This window comes from Sus scrofa, chromosome 14, assembly GCF_000003025.6.
Source record: "Sus scrofa isolate TJ Tabasco breed Duroc chromosome 14, Sscrofa11.1, whole genome shotgun sequence".
Taxonomy (NCBI): domain Eukaryota; kingdom Metazoa; phylum Chordata; class Mammalia; order Artiodactyla; family Suidae; genus Sus; species Sus scrofa.
In genome coordinates this window covers 134,988,214-135,002,904 of record NC_010456.5, presented here as the reverse complement: position 1 = coordinate 135,002,904, position 14,691 = coordinate 134,988,214, and the positions used below count along the sequence as shown (strand labels likewise).

At 43.5% G+C, this 14,691-nt stretch overlaps 1 protein-coding gene across 1 annotated transcript; it reads left to right on the top strand.

Moving 5' to 3' along the window:
* On the top strand, positions 1,124 to 9,422 carry TEX36 (testis expressed 36). The gene is made up of 4 exons (XM_021073676.1): positions 1,124 to 1,238; positions 1,411 to 1,542; positions 2,381 to 2,461; positions 8,568 to 9,422. The coding sequence occupies exons 1-4, from the start codon at positions 1,131 to 1,133 to the stop codon at positions 8,781 to 8,783; spliced, it is 537 nt and encodes a 178-aa protein (XP_020929335.1). The 5' UTR covers positions 1,124 to 1,130; the 3' UTR covers positions 8,784 to 9,422.

Below are 14,691 nucleotides of genomic sequence, written 5' to 3'. Positions count from 1 at the left end.
TCCCCCAGCTGTCAAGAGTGTGGCCCAGGAGCCCCCCGCCCCCGCCCCAGGCATTCCTTGGCTGAGGAGAGGTGCCTCCTCAAAGTCATCCCTCTTCCTAGGGCAGCACACACCCACTGACCAAGTGACCAGGGCACAGAAAGGCCCAGTCCTCTCACTCCAGCTTAGGCCAATTCTGAGAAGCCATCCCATGGCTGGAGTTCCCTGCGGGGGAGCCAGGCCTTCGTGGGGACCACTCCCTCAGCCCAGTGCTCTTTCCTTCCCTTCTGTGCATTGGAGAGGATACTAAAGCCTTCCCCCTACTCCCCACCCAGCCTCCGGAATAATCTTCCCACCCATTTGTTGCTGAAATCTCAGCTGCCTCTGTACGCTGATGCCAAATAGAAACGTGGAGACAGAGTTGCAGGAAACAGAAAAAGCAGCGTTCATTGCCAGGCAAGGAAGGAACACAGCAGGCTAGTGTCTCAAGGACTGTGCCCCCCTTGGAGGGACACCGAGGCATCTTACAGTGTTCGAGGAGCAGGGTGTGGTCAGCTCATGGCCACTTTCCTGATGGGCGGGTGGGGAGGTCAGCGGGAGTCAGCATCTTCACCCTTCTGGGTCCAAGTGGTCTGGGGTCTGCGTGCTTGTGGGCGGCACACAGTTGACTTCTTGCACCTCCGGGGCTTCGGCACCTGCAACACAGCTGCAAGGACAAGGCTCAGAATATTCTCTCTAGTCCTTGAGGAAGAACTCAAGGTCCTTGACTTGGTCGAATGGCTAAACTGTTATTATTCTGTCTTGCTTGACTGTTTTCCTTCTTCTCTGTATTTTCTCACTTTCTGATTAAATTGATCCTTTGACCAAAGATTTTCTGTAGATAAAAAGGCAGGCACATGAGTCGGGATTCCCTCTGGGAAGGTCCCCTGGGTCCTGCTTGGTCACACACTGTACCTTCTCGGTGGAGACTCAACACCACCCTTCTCTCCCCACCTTCCCGGGGTCCTAAGGTCCACCCCATTCCTGCAGGAGGCTGGCTCACCCCTGTGAACTTGGGCTGCCGTGTGTCCCCAAGCGTGGGGAGCTCTCTGACCAGAAGGAAGAGCTCAAGTAACACAGTTCTCTCCCCTGGGAGAACATCCGGTCCTCTCATGGGCCACACCCTCCTCACCAGGCTGCAGAAACACTTCCAGGCTCCAAGCAGCAGGGTGGCCCCTGTAACTCGAAACAACTGGCAGTGGGAGCCTCAGGCTCTGACGGTATTTCTTGTCTTGGACAGAATGCTTGAAAATTATAGAAACGATGCCATTTGCCATCGCATGCCAGAAGCACCCAAATTGCATTTTAATCGCTTTACGGAGGAAGCCCTGATACTTGGCTTGGAGAGTCAGATGGGTCTGGTTTTAATCAAGGCGTGTGCTGTTTTTCTAGTTTCCTCACATTGGACTCATGCAAAAGACACCAGAATCCATCACAAGCACGATGTTAAAGGAGCCCCATAGCCCACGTTTACGGCGGCGAGTGGAGGCGAAGCTGCCGCCCATCTACAAACTCCGGGAGAAAGTGAGTCCAGCGCGTGGGCTGCATATGCCCCCGGGGTCTCTGAGGGCATGGTTCGGCTGGCACTTTGGCCAGACAACTCTTCCTTGGAGGAACTGCTCACTTCTCCTCCCTGGGTCCCCACATTCTGCTGGTGTCATCACCCCATACACTGGTCGCTATATTATTTCTAACACTCTCTAGAAGGAACTGCCTCCTGGTCCAGATGATAAAGTCAGGCTCCTCCGTGAACAGAGTTGTCAACATGCTGGTGTATCCTCCTGGCGAGTTCACGAGCAGCTTTAAGGGCATGAAGTGGCCAGAAGGGAAGCAGGGGCTGACGTCACACTCAGCCACCCTGGGCCAGGGCTCCAGTCTAGGGTCCTTTATTGGCCAGTTGAAGAAGATGGCTTCAAAACTGGCTTCCATGCCCATCCATCAACTTTCCTTGCCTCCCAATAAGGTGTTTTAAGGAGAATCTTTATAATTTTTAGCAAGTTGGCAATAAGGTTCAGTTTCTTTTAACTCTGGTCACGCCCGCAGCATTTGGAAGTTCCCCGGCCAAGGATTAAACCCACACCATGGCAGTAATCAGAGCTACAGCAGTGATGACACCAGATCCTTAACCCACTGAGCCACCAGGGAACTCCAAGGTTGCTCTTCAAAGCCTAGAGCTGATGTACACACTGTGACCTCACCTCTGTGCTGTTTCCTCCATCACTATTGATGAGTTTAATTCCTACTTAGATGTCACCTTGTCTCCTCTGTCTTGACTCCTTTCACACCACTGTAGGCGGATTTGGGAAGCATACTGGGGTTCTGACGTGTGCCTTTTATCTCTTCCCTCCTTGCTTTTTTCCAGCAAGCTGTGAATAACAACTTTCCTTTCTCTGTACATGACAATCGGTACAGCTTTCAGGACTCTGGGTTCTACCTTGACTCTGTGAGTATTTCTATGTTTTTTTTTTCCCCCCACTGTACAGCATGGGGACCAAGTTACATCTCTCCACGTTCTAATCAAACGAGGAGCAACATCAGGGCTCATGATTTTCTGAGACGTGTTGAAGATAAAGGACTGACCTCAGAATTGCAACAAGGTCAAAATTCAAGCCTTGTAACAAATTACCAGGAAAAAACCAAAACGCATGAAGTTCTAGAAGTCCCAGGCAGTTTTCTTTTTCTTTCTTTCTTTTTTTTTTTTTTTTTTTTTTTTTTTGCTTTTTAGCGCCACACCCATGGCATTTGGAGGTTCCCGGGCTAGGGGTCTAATCGGAGCTACAGCTGCCACAGCCATAGCAATGCCAGATCCGAGCCACATCTGCAACTTACACCATAGCTCACGGCAACATCATTTCTTTTCCCCCTCCCCAGGCAGCTTTCAAAATCTGCCCAGCCATCCCTCTGCTTAGGTCTTTGTGAATTTCATGCTTCTCAAGTGTTTTCCCACACACTGTCTCATTTGTGAGCTTTCTCGTGAACATCTGTCATGCAGAGGAGGGATCCGCTGTGTGTGTGTGTCTGGGTGGCAGAGCCTGGACCCACAAGGAGCCATCGAAGGGATGGCGTTTACCTGATCTAAAGAAGGACTTCCTAATAACTGCAGGTGTCTTTTCTCTGGAGGTGGTGTTTCCCCATCACTAAAGAAAATAAAGTCTGAGAGCACTTGTTAGTGGTGGTTAACACAGGACTATGTGATGAAAACAGATTGCAAGCCGCCTAAGTAATTTAAAATTTCCTAATGGCCACATTGGTAAAAAGAAACTGGTGAAATTAATTTTAACATATTTGATGTAATCCAATAATCCCCAAACGATCAATTCAACCTGTAATCAATTGAAAGTTATTAAGAAGATATTTTACGTTCCCCAAGCGAAGTCTTTAGCATCCAGCCTGTATCTTGCACTCCTGGTGCCTCTCAATTTGGAAGATGTGCATTTCGCATGCGCAGTAGCACAAGTGCAGAGGAACCATCAAACTATCCGGTGATCTCCGAGAATCCTTAGCAAACCTGAAAGTCCATGACGATGATGTTAATAATACTCACCTTTTATTAAGATTTGCTCTGTGCTGGCTTCTCATATTATCTCGTTTAACCCTCACAGCAATCCTACTGGTCAGTTACTCTTGTCATTCCCAATTCAGAGATGAGGAAACTGAAAGAAAGTGAGGTTAAACAATGTGTCTAAAGTTTCCCTTTCCTCGAGGCTACACTGTCTAGGCTAGATGGAAAAGGTTTAACCTAAAAAGTCTGTTCTGCTTCTGCAGCTAAAGAACCAGAATATCCATTTTACTTCCATTTCTAAATGGAATATTTAAAAGGGTTTTCTGATCAAAGTCACATAAAACCTTTAAAATTCCCATTGTGGTTCAGAGGGTTAAGGACCTGACGCGGTCTCTGTGAGTTGGATTCCTGACATCGCTCAGTGGCTTAAGGATCTGGTATTGCCGTGAGCTGCAGTGTAGGTTGAAGGTGTGGCTCGGATCCAGTGTTGCTGTGGCTGTGGCATAGGCTAGCAGCTGCAGCTCCAGTCCGACCCCTGGTCTGGGGACTAGCATATGCCACAGGTGCAGCCCTAAAAAGCCAAAAAAAAAAAAAAAAAAAAATTTAAATAATACAGAATTATATAAAATTTGAAATAAAGTTTACGCTCTTATTTTTCATCCTCACAATCTCACGTTGATGATTCACTGATAATGGTTTGGTGGTAAAATTTGAGAATTTTTGTAATTCGCATCAAACATACATACACAAGAATATAGACTGTTGATGATATAAACAGGATTGTACCATGCACATTTGACCAGTTAGGCTAGTCTCACAGAAGTTGAGGTAGTGGAAGCTTTCAACTTTCTCTGTTTTCTAGAATAGTTAACATAACGTGTGGATTTCAGTTTAATGTAGTATAGATAGAATTAGCCCATAAAACTATTTGGGTTTTGTATTTTTTTTAGAATAAGTTTTCAATTTCTTCCTTGATTGTTTATATATTCAAACTTTCTATTTCTTAAGTAGATTTTAGTGACATGTGATTGCCTAAAGTTTACCTAATGTATTTCAAATTTATTGGTATAATCCTTAAAATAATTTTTTCTTTGCTATTCTTTTTAATTTTTTTCAGTTAATTTTTTTTTCTTTTGGTCTTTTTAGGGCTGTATCTGTGGCATATGGAAGTTCCCAGGCTAGGGGTCAAATCTGAGCTGTAGCTGCCAGCCATAGCCATAGGCACAGCAGTGCCAGATCCAAGCCACGTCTGCATCCTACACTACAGATTGCAGTAACTCCGGATCCTTAACCCACTGAGCAGGGCCAGGGATGGAACCCATGTCCTCATGGCTACTAGTTGGGTTCATTACTGCTGAGCCACAAACGCCTGTAAAATTTTTTTGCCTTATATAGTTTAATGTCATATCTTTCTAAATGAAAATTCATGACTATTTAATTTTCTTGGTGGCATTTATTATTTATGTATATGAATTATCCCTCTTCTAACCGTGAATTCTAGATTGTGATATTAGTTTTGCCACTATCTCTTTTGATAACGTTTTCCCCTTGTGTTGTAATCTACTCCTTTGTCTTTATACATTACAGCCATTCTGGGGGGGGCTTGTTTTTGTTTTGGCCACACCCACAGCATGCAGAAGTTCCCAGTTCAGGGATCCAACCCCCACCCCAGCAATGACACCATCTGATCCTTAACCTGCTAGGCCACCAGGCAACTCCAGGGGGATTTTTTTATTACAAATAGAATGGAGCATGATTTTTTTTTTTTTTTTTGTCTTTTGTCTTTTTGTCTGTTGTTGTTGTTGTTGCTGTTGTTGCTATTTCTTGGGCCGCTCCCGCGGCATATGGAGGTTCCCAGGCTAGGGGTTGAATCGGAGCTGTAGCCACCGGCCTACGCCAGAGCCACAGCAACGCGGGATCCGAGCCGCGTCTGCGACCTACACCACAGCTCACGGCAACGCCCGATCGTTAACCCACTGAGCAAGGGCAGGGACCGAACCCGCGACCTCATGGTTCCTAGTCGGATTCGTTAACCACTGCGCCACGACGGGAACTCCGGAGCATGATTTTTAAAAAAATCCAAGAGTTAGTTTGCTTACATGAGAATTTAACCTGTTCACATTATTATACTTTTTTGTGTTTTATTTCTGTTCATTTTGTTTCTTCTTTCTTATGCTTGTATGGCTTCTTCCGCCCCTTCCTTTCCTTTTTTTTTTTTTTTTTTTTAATTATTTTTCTGTTTTTTTTTTTTTGCCATTTCTTGGGCCGCTTCTGCGGCATATGGAGGTTCCCAGGCTAGGGGTGGAATCCGAGCTGTAGCCACAGGCCTACACCAGAACCACAGCAACACGGGATCCGAGCCGCGTCTGCGACCTATACCACAGCTCACGGCAACGCCGGGTCCTTAACCCACTGAGCAAGGGCAGGGACCGAACCTGAAACCTCATGGTTCCTAGTCAGATTCGTTAACCACTGCGCCACGACAGGAACTCCTCCTTTCTTGACTTTGCTCAATTGAATTTATTTGCTCACTCTGCCTTCTATTGTTACCTTTAAGGATAATTGTTTAAGAAATATATTTTTATTGAAACAAACGTGGGTCGGCTCATCCATGAACAGTAAAGCCGATCTACCGACACCAGGTTGTGATGAAGGAAAGGTAGTATTTTTATTGCAGGTGCCAAACAAGGAGTCCAGGTGGCTAATGCTCAAAAGATCCGAAATCTCCCATGATTTTTAGAAAAATAGAGGGAGGAAGAGGGTTGCAAGATGCACGATCAGCTGTGGACATTCTTCTGTTTGGTTGGTGGTTAGGAGGTCATTACGAGTCAGCATCACCCACCTTCGGATTCCAATATCATCAACCTTCTAGGGTCTCTGTGCTTGTCATCAACACGCAGTTAACTTCTTCCTAAATCTGGGGGCAGTTTAGTATCTGCAAAATAGCTCAAGGCTATGGCTCAGAATATCATGTACAGCCCTTGAGGAACTAAAGGTCTTTGACTTCCTTTAATGGCTACATTATTATTATTTTGTTTTACTCGACTGTTTTCCTTTGTTTCTGCATTTTCCTCAATTCTCTGATTAAATTTATTCTTTGGAACTCAGAGAAGGCCTTGGAGGCTAAAGTTTTTCCTACATATAAGAGGCAGGAAGAGGACATGGAGGGGTCAGTTCTGGGAAGGCCTCACAGTGTCCTGCTCAGTTACATTGTTAACACTATGTCACTATAGGACTATAAAAACTAGGGAGTTCCCTGGTGGCATGAGGGCTGAGGATCTGGCATTGTCACTGCTGTGGCTTGGCCCAGGAACTTCTGTATGATGAGGATGCACCCCCCCCCAATTAATATCTACAGCTTTTCCTCCAAAGTAAGACAAGTCTTTCAGAGCAATTTACCTCCCTTACCTCCCTTCCTAGTGGTTCTTGGGCTCTCCCAACTCATGGATGTGCCCTTCTCATGGCATAAGGTGAAGTGATGCCTCTGGAGTTCAGAGCAGTAGCCTTGACCTCCCTAGTCAAGTTGAAATCCTGGAGTTTCAGGTCCAGATTGGTTCTCTCTTAATCTCCCCCTCTCTGCCCTTATTTCCATACTTTCTTTTTGTGAATTCTGACTTAAAATTTCATTACATTTCATAGTCATATGACCAGCAAGTATTTAGACTTAATTAAAAGCTTAACTTGGGAGCAGTTTTCTCAGGGCTACCTGAGATACTCTCTCTGGGATTAAAGCCCCCAATAAAACTTAACTCTCAAAAAAAAAAAAAAGAAAGAAAAAAAAGCTTAACTTGTTACTTTCCTTGTACCTCTTTCCCCTATTCAGTTTTGTCTCTCCCTTTCATTCCCCACCCCCCCGCCCCGCCCCGGAGTATCTGCAAGTAATTTTTTGAGAAAGGTGCTTGAGCAGTGGAACCAGCATCAATGGTCCCTCCAGGGTCACTTTTCCTCTTTCTTCCTGCTCTGGCCCCCAGGGGGCTGATCTGTATGCACTAAATTCCTTCTCAAGCCATTTGCACCCAGAGCCACTGCATTGACCTTGGGGTCTTTCCCCAGTGGGTAAATGGTGCCTTTATCAAATCTCTTCAAATTACCTGCATTAGCATCTGCCATCTGCTGCCACTCTGAAGGACACTGACTCTTGTCAGAATGACAGCTGACCCCTATGAAAAGACTGTCTCACTTGACGAATGCAAAGTCTAGGTAATCTAGTGTCTATTTCCTTCTAGGCTTCCATCTAAGTATGTGGTTTTCTTTTTTGGTTTTTGCCTGGTTATGATCAAGTCAGAAGTACAAACCTGAATACATAGTAATTCTTAGGCTCACATGTAAGGTGCCAAAAGTTGATGAGAAAGCCTGGGGGCAGAGACACAAAGGTGCTGCTCGCTTGGTTGGGAATCCTCTGGGATGGGGAGGAAACTCTGGATCTCTCAGACTCAGAACCATCCCACTGATTGCTGGGGACTCAGCCAGGGATGGTTATGCTGAGGAGATTCCTGGGTGCCAAAGACGTACAGGGGGTCCCTGGGAGCCCAGGCTGGGGGGTCTCTCTCTGGTTCTTCCCTCTGTGTCTCTAAAAAGTCCAGTCCCCTCTTGCAAGCTGCAAGAACCAGGATGTTGTGAGGGTCAATTTAGAGCTTACAACAGGTTGGTAAACGATGCCTCTGGTCCGGGTCCTACTGTGCTTTTAAACACAGGATGCTGTGGAGCTGGTTTTACTAGAGACCTCAGAACTGTGTAACCTTGTTTTTTGTTTGTTTGTTTTGTTTTTGTTTTTGTTTTTTAGGGCTGCACCCGCGGCATGTGGAGGTTCCCCGGCTAGGGGTCCAATGGGAGATGTAGCCACCGGCCTATGCAACGCAGGATCCGAGCTGTGTCTACGACCTACACCACAGCTCACGGCAATGCCAGATCCTTAACTGCCTGAGCGAGGCCGGGGATTGAACCCACAACCTCATGGTTCCTAGTCGGATGCGTTTCTGCTGTGCCACGACGGGAACTCCCTGAACTGTGTAACCTTGAATATTTTTCTCTTACTCTTCTTCTCCAGGGCCTGGGACTCAAGAAGATCTCCCCAGAAAAAAGGCAACAAGTTTCAAGAAATTTCAATCTTTGGGCCTGTGACTATATTCCATCTTGTCTCGATGGCTTTTCAAATAACCAAATATCCTATGTCTATCGGGAGACCGTGGTGGTTCCAATTTTCAGACGCTTTCCAAGATGTTACAATGAAATATGGAAGACTTTTAAATTTATCCCCCAGTGAAGCTATACAGAGTTTTTGAAAAAAAAAAAAAAATCCAAAAGTAAGGTTCAGGATGAACAGAAAGGTCGGTTCTCCATCAGAGTCCTAATCCTTCCAGAAGGTTCTTGATGAGATTTTCCATATTTGTATTTCATCAGACATTATAAAATTATGCACTTTCTGGTCCAGCTCTGTGTGGTGTGACGAGATTTGTTTAGAATTAGAGGTTATAGACTCCATGTGCCTGAATGCTGAGGTGAAGTTTCCCTGCAGTGACAATGTGGGGATGAAAGTTTTTACATTGAGAAACCAGAAAGACAACAGATCATGTTACCACTCCTTCCGCTTTAAAATATTTTTATGGCTTTAGTAAGGTTAAACAATATTCAAGTCCTTATAAAATAAAGGTATGTGAAGATACACACATCTTAAATGAATGTGTTTTAAAGGGACATATGTTTAACAAAATTTTAAAATGGCCACATTAACATTGAGGTGAGTTAAAAAAAATATAATATATGCTTACACTTTCATTTCAAAGTTTCAAATAAAACAGAGGAAGCAGAAGTCCCTTTGGATTTCACTGTATCTAATCCTTGTCCTGTGTCCGGGAGTGAGATAACCTTTTTTTTTTTTTTTTCGTCTTTTTAGGGCCACACATGCGGCGTATGGAAGTTCCTAGGCTGGGGGTTCAGTTGGAGCGGTAGCCGCTGGTCTACACCACAGCCACAGCAACGCGGGATCCGAGCCGCGTCTGTGACCTACACTGCTGCTCACGGCGGCACTGGATCTTTAACCCACTGATGGAGGCCGGGGATGGAACCGGCATCCTCATGGATCCTAGTCAGGTTTGTTAACCGCTGAGCCACCAAGGGAACGCCCCAAAATCTGTCTTATTAATGAGCGTTTGAATTGTTTCTGTTTTTGGTAATCAGCCCCAGTGTTACATGAACATACTCTTTGGGGGCCGGTTTACATGCGCTTCAGAGTCAGCTCTGAAAGTTCCCTGTTGCTGCTGGATTGTACAGTATGCACAGACTTTGAATAAGTGCTGCCAAATCACCTTCAGAAAAAACTGGACCAATTAAACTCCTACCAACTCTATCTGTGAGATTCTGTTCTCCACTGCCACCCACCCCCGCCCCCTGCTCAAATGGTCTTTTAGATATTTAAGGATATTTAAGGATGAAAAATGATATCTTGTTATTCTCCTATTTTGCATTTTTCCGATTATTAGTGAAGTTGCCATCTTTTCCCACTCAATGGCCATTTATATTGCCCGTTAAACTGAGGAGTGTCACCGTAATTCTATGCCAAAATTCCTTGTTTCTATTTAAATATTCTTCCTAGAGATGAATTTTAGAATAAGCTTGTCTAGTAAGTTCATTGGCAATTTGATAGGAATTTCCCTAAATTTAGATATGAATTTGTAGAATTGACATTGTCACACCATGGTACATCTCTCCATTTATTCAAATTTTATGTTCTTCAGTAAAGTTTTATAATTTTCTTTACATAGGTATGATTGATTTCTTTTCTATGTTTATTCCTGTATATTTTGAAACGTAGTTGTTTTGAATGTGTGTGTATGTTTTTAAGTTACACTTAGGTTGGTTTTGCCTGATGCATAAAAAAGCTATTGATTTCTTTTCTTTTTTTTTTTTTTTTTGTCTTTTTGCCTTTTCTAGGGCCGCTCCCACGGCATATGGAGGTTCCCAGGCTAGAGGTCGAATTGGAGCCGTAGCCGCTGGCCTACGCCAGAGCCACAGCAATGCAGGATCCGAGCCGCGTCTGCGACCTACACCACAGCTCACGGCAATGCTGGATCCTTAACCCACTGAGCAAGGCCAGGGATCGAACCTGCAACCTCGTGGTTCCTAGTCAGATTCGTTAAGCACTACGCCGTGACAGGAACTCCAAAAGCTATTGATTTCTGTATGTGGATCTTGTATTATTTGACTACCTGTAAAAACTTCAAGTAATAAATTTTAAAATTCTAATATAATACAAATAAAGTTCCAATAGTCTTTGAGTCGATTCTCTTGGGTTTTATATGTAGATAATTATAACATTTATGAAAGCCATGGTTTATATCATTTCTAACATTTATACCCCCCCATCTTATTGCATCAGGTACAACTTGAATATTTGCACAGACAGGGCATGTCCTGTCCTTCTATCTGAATTTAATAGGGCTACTACCAATGTGTCAATCTGAAGTCTGACTATTGTAGGTTTGAGGTAAAAATAAACCTTATCTAGTTAAGAACATTCTCTTATATTCGTAGTTTCCCGGGAGGTTTTTTCCCCTGAGATTTCTTAGGCGATTGCATAGATTCTCTGTCTCTGTCTTTCTCTCTCTCACACACACCACTACCAACTACACCTATAAATATGTCATTCCAGATCGGTACTTATAAGTCTGCTTCTTTTTCAAAAACATGGCTGCCTGGCATTTCATATATGAACATGGAATAGCCTCTGTAATCTTTTGATGGCCATTTAGGTAGTTTTCAGGCTTTTCCTACTATAAACCATTTGGAATAAACATGTCTATAGATAAATATTTGCATTCATCTATGAGTACTTCTATATATAAAAATGTCATAAAAATAAACTTGTTCAACTAAAGAGTATATGGATTTAAAATTTTATTTATCTATTTACTTACTTATTTATGTATAGAGCAGCACCTGCGGGTCATTGAAGTTCCCAGGCTAGGGGTCACACAGGAGCTACAGCTGCTGGCCTATGCCACAGCCATAGCAGTGCCAGATCCGAGCTGCATCTGCAACCTACGCTGCAGCTTGCAGCAATGCTGGACCCTTCACCCGCCGAGTGAGGCCAGGGATTGAACCTGCGTTATTATGGACACCATGTTGGGCTCTTAACTGGCTGAGCCACAGCAGGAACTCCAGGATTTTGACTTGGAATTCAAAGTTCCTAAAAGAGGCCATGTTCCAGCTTACAATTTCACCAGGAAAATATAACAGCTGTATGGCAAGTGGTTCATGCAGCTGGTTTGGCTTTGTTTCTTTGTTGATTTATATATATATAAAAGTATGACTCCTATTTAATGACTTCTGGATTTCATACTTACTTAGCACCTCCTTCGTTTAAGATTATTCAGTAATTTGAAGTGTTTTGTTGTAGTTCTTACTGCTTATGTATGAGGTGAAATTATAGCAAATGATATTTTGGCATTTACTGAGATGATCATGTAACTTTTCTATATTAATCTGTTAATATAATGACATATATTAATGGAGTTATATATATTAATGGGTTTTATAATGCTGAGTCCTTTTAGCATTCTTAGGATAAACTCTAGTTGGTTATGTTGCATTATTTTTTTGATAAATCCAGAATTTGATATGCAGATATTTTATTTAGAATTTTAAAATTGATTTTTACTACGTGCCAATGCTGCTTATATAAATTGCAAGTGTCTACAGAATTTGCCATTAAATCTCTTGGACCTGCTGTTGTTTTCAGGTGCAGATCTTTGAACATCTTTTCAATATATTTTATGGAGATCGGGCTGTGTGGTGCTTCTATTTTTTTTCTCTAATTTTGGACATTTTTATTTTTCGTGGAAAGCATCTGCTTTATACGGGTTTTAAAATTGTTGATGTTTTCATGTATTCTCTTTACTGCTTTAAAGTTATGTCCTATCCTCTGACATGTTGAATATTGCTCACATAGTCTTGCTTTGTTCACCAAATCTACATTTTTGTTGCCTTTGTTGGCTTTTGATCTTGATAATTGATGCTTTCATGTTTACTAATTCTGTTCTCTGGCTTATTTTGATTTTTTCCCCCCTAGCTTCTCAAGATGAAAACAGGAGTCAATTCTTTACAGCCTTTCCTGTTTTCTTATAAATGTAGGGAAGGCTATTTCTTTCAAATGCCACTGGGTAGCGACAGCATGGGCCTCTCATTACGGTTTATTTTATTTGTTTTTGGGCTGTGCCTGCTGTGTGTGGAATTTCCTGTGTCAGGGTTTGAGTCTGTGCCACAGCAGCTACCTAAGCCAAAGCAGCGACAACACCAGATCCTTAACCTGCTGCTCCACAAGGGAATTCCTCATTATTATTATTTTTTTTATTATTTATTTTAAAGTAGCTTGTAGTTGTTTCTTCCTTCCTTCCTGTCTTTTTAGAGCTGCACCTGTGGCAAATGGAAACTCCCAGGCTATGGGTTGAATTGGAGCTGCAGCCCCCGGCCTACACCACAGCCACAGCAACACAAGATCAGAGCCTCTTCTGCGATCTACACCACAGCTCATGGCAACGCTGGATCCTTAACCCACTGAGCGAGGCCAGGGATTGAACCTGCATCCTCATGGATACTTGTCCAGTTTGTTACTGCTGAGCCACAATGGGAACTCCATTTTTTAATTTTTTTTTTTTTTTTTTTTGTCTTTTTAGGGCCACACCTGTGGCATAAGGAGGTTCCCAGGCTAGGCGTCTAACTGGAGCTGCAGCTGCCGGCTACACCATAGCCACAGCAACGCCAGATCCGAGCTGCATCTGCGACCTACACCACAGCTCAAGGCAACATCGGATCCTTAACCCACTGAGCAAGGCCAGGGTTCGAACTGGCAACCTCATCGTTCCTAGTTGGATTCATTTCCGCTGCGCCACAACGGGAACTCCTGTTTTTTCTTTTTTTTTTTTTTTTTGTCTTTTTGTCTTTTGTTGTTGTTGTTGTTGCTATTTCTTGGGCCGCTCCCGCGGCATATGGAGGTTCCCAGGCTAGGGGTCGAATCGGAGCTGTACCCACCGGCCTATGCCAGAGCCACAGCAACCGGGGATCCGAGCCGCGTCTGCGACCTACACCACAGCTCACGGCAACGCCGGATCGTTAACCCACTTAGCAAGGGCAGGGACCGAACCCGCAACCTCATGGTTCCTAGTCGGTTTCATTAACCACTGCGCCACGACGGGAACTCCTGTTTTTTCTTTTTTAATCCAAAAATAATTGTGAACTTTCTACTTTCTTTTTTTTTCTGGTGTATTTCTCGTTGTTACTTCATTGCCCATATTTTGTTAATTATTAATTATTGATTTCTGCATTGTGGTCTGTGATTAAAACCTCTATGATTTCTGCTTACTGAAAAATTTTAAATGTTCTTGTGTCTTAACACATGGTCAGTTTTTGTAACTGTCCTACATGTATTCGAAAAGAATATGCAATTTCCCATTTTAAAAACTTTATTATGAAATAATTATCAATTCTGAAAAAATTGTAAAAAAAATAGTGCAGAGACATCCTGTATCTCCTTCACCCTCTTTTTCCTGATGATAACATCTGGCATAAGTGCAGTAAATAGTATATTAATTTTCTGTTGCAGTGTAGCAAATTCCCATGAAACAACACCCATCGATTGGCTCCTGAGTCTGTAGGTCAAAAGACTGGGCATACGTGGCTGTGTTCTCTGCTCCGAGTCTCACAGGCTAAAACCAAGGGTTAACTGCACTGCACACTCACCTGAGCCTCTGGGCCTGTTTCAAGTCTAGTGGTTGTGGCAGAATTCAGTTTCTGGTGCTCATAGGACTGGGGTCCCTGATCCCTTGCTGGCTATCAACCACGGGCCACTTAGCTCCTAAAAGTTGCCACTTTCCTGGCTACATGGCTTCTTCCAGCTCCAAAGCCAGGGCTGGAATTCAAATTCCTTTCCCATTTTGTGACCTCTCTCAGCAGGAAGACTTTTGTCTCTTTTTGTAGGATCATACGACTAGATCCAATAATCTCCATATCTTTTTGTTTGCCTTTTTTTTTTTTTTTTTTTTTTTTTTTTGGCTTTTTAAGGCTGCACCTGTGACATATGGAAGTTCCTGGGCTAGGAGTTGACTCGGAGCTACAGCTACCAGCCTATACCGCAGTCACAGCAATACCAGATCCGAGCCACGTCTTTGTCCTACGCC

Coding starts and splice junctions, on each gene's coding strand:
- TEX36 (XM_021073676.1), top strand. CDS start 1,131: ATGGGCCACACCCTCCTCACCAGGCTGCAGAAACACTTCCAGGCTCCA. Junction 1,239..1,410: donor GGGAGCCTCAGGCTCTGACG/GTATTTCTTGTC, acceptor CTGTTTTTCTAG/TTTCCTCACATTGGACTCAT. Junction 2,462..8,567: donor CTGGGTTCTACCTTGACTCT/GTGAGTATTTCT, acceptor CTTCTTCTCCAG/GGCCTGGGACTCAAGAAGAT.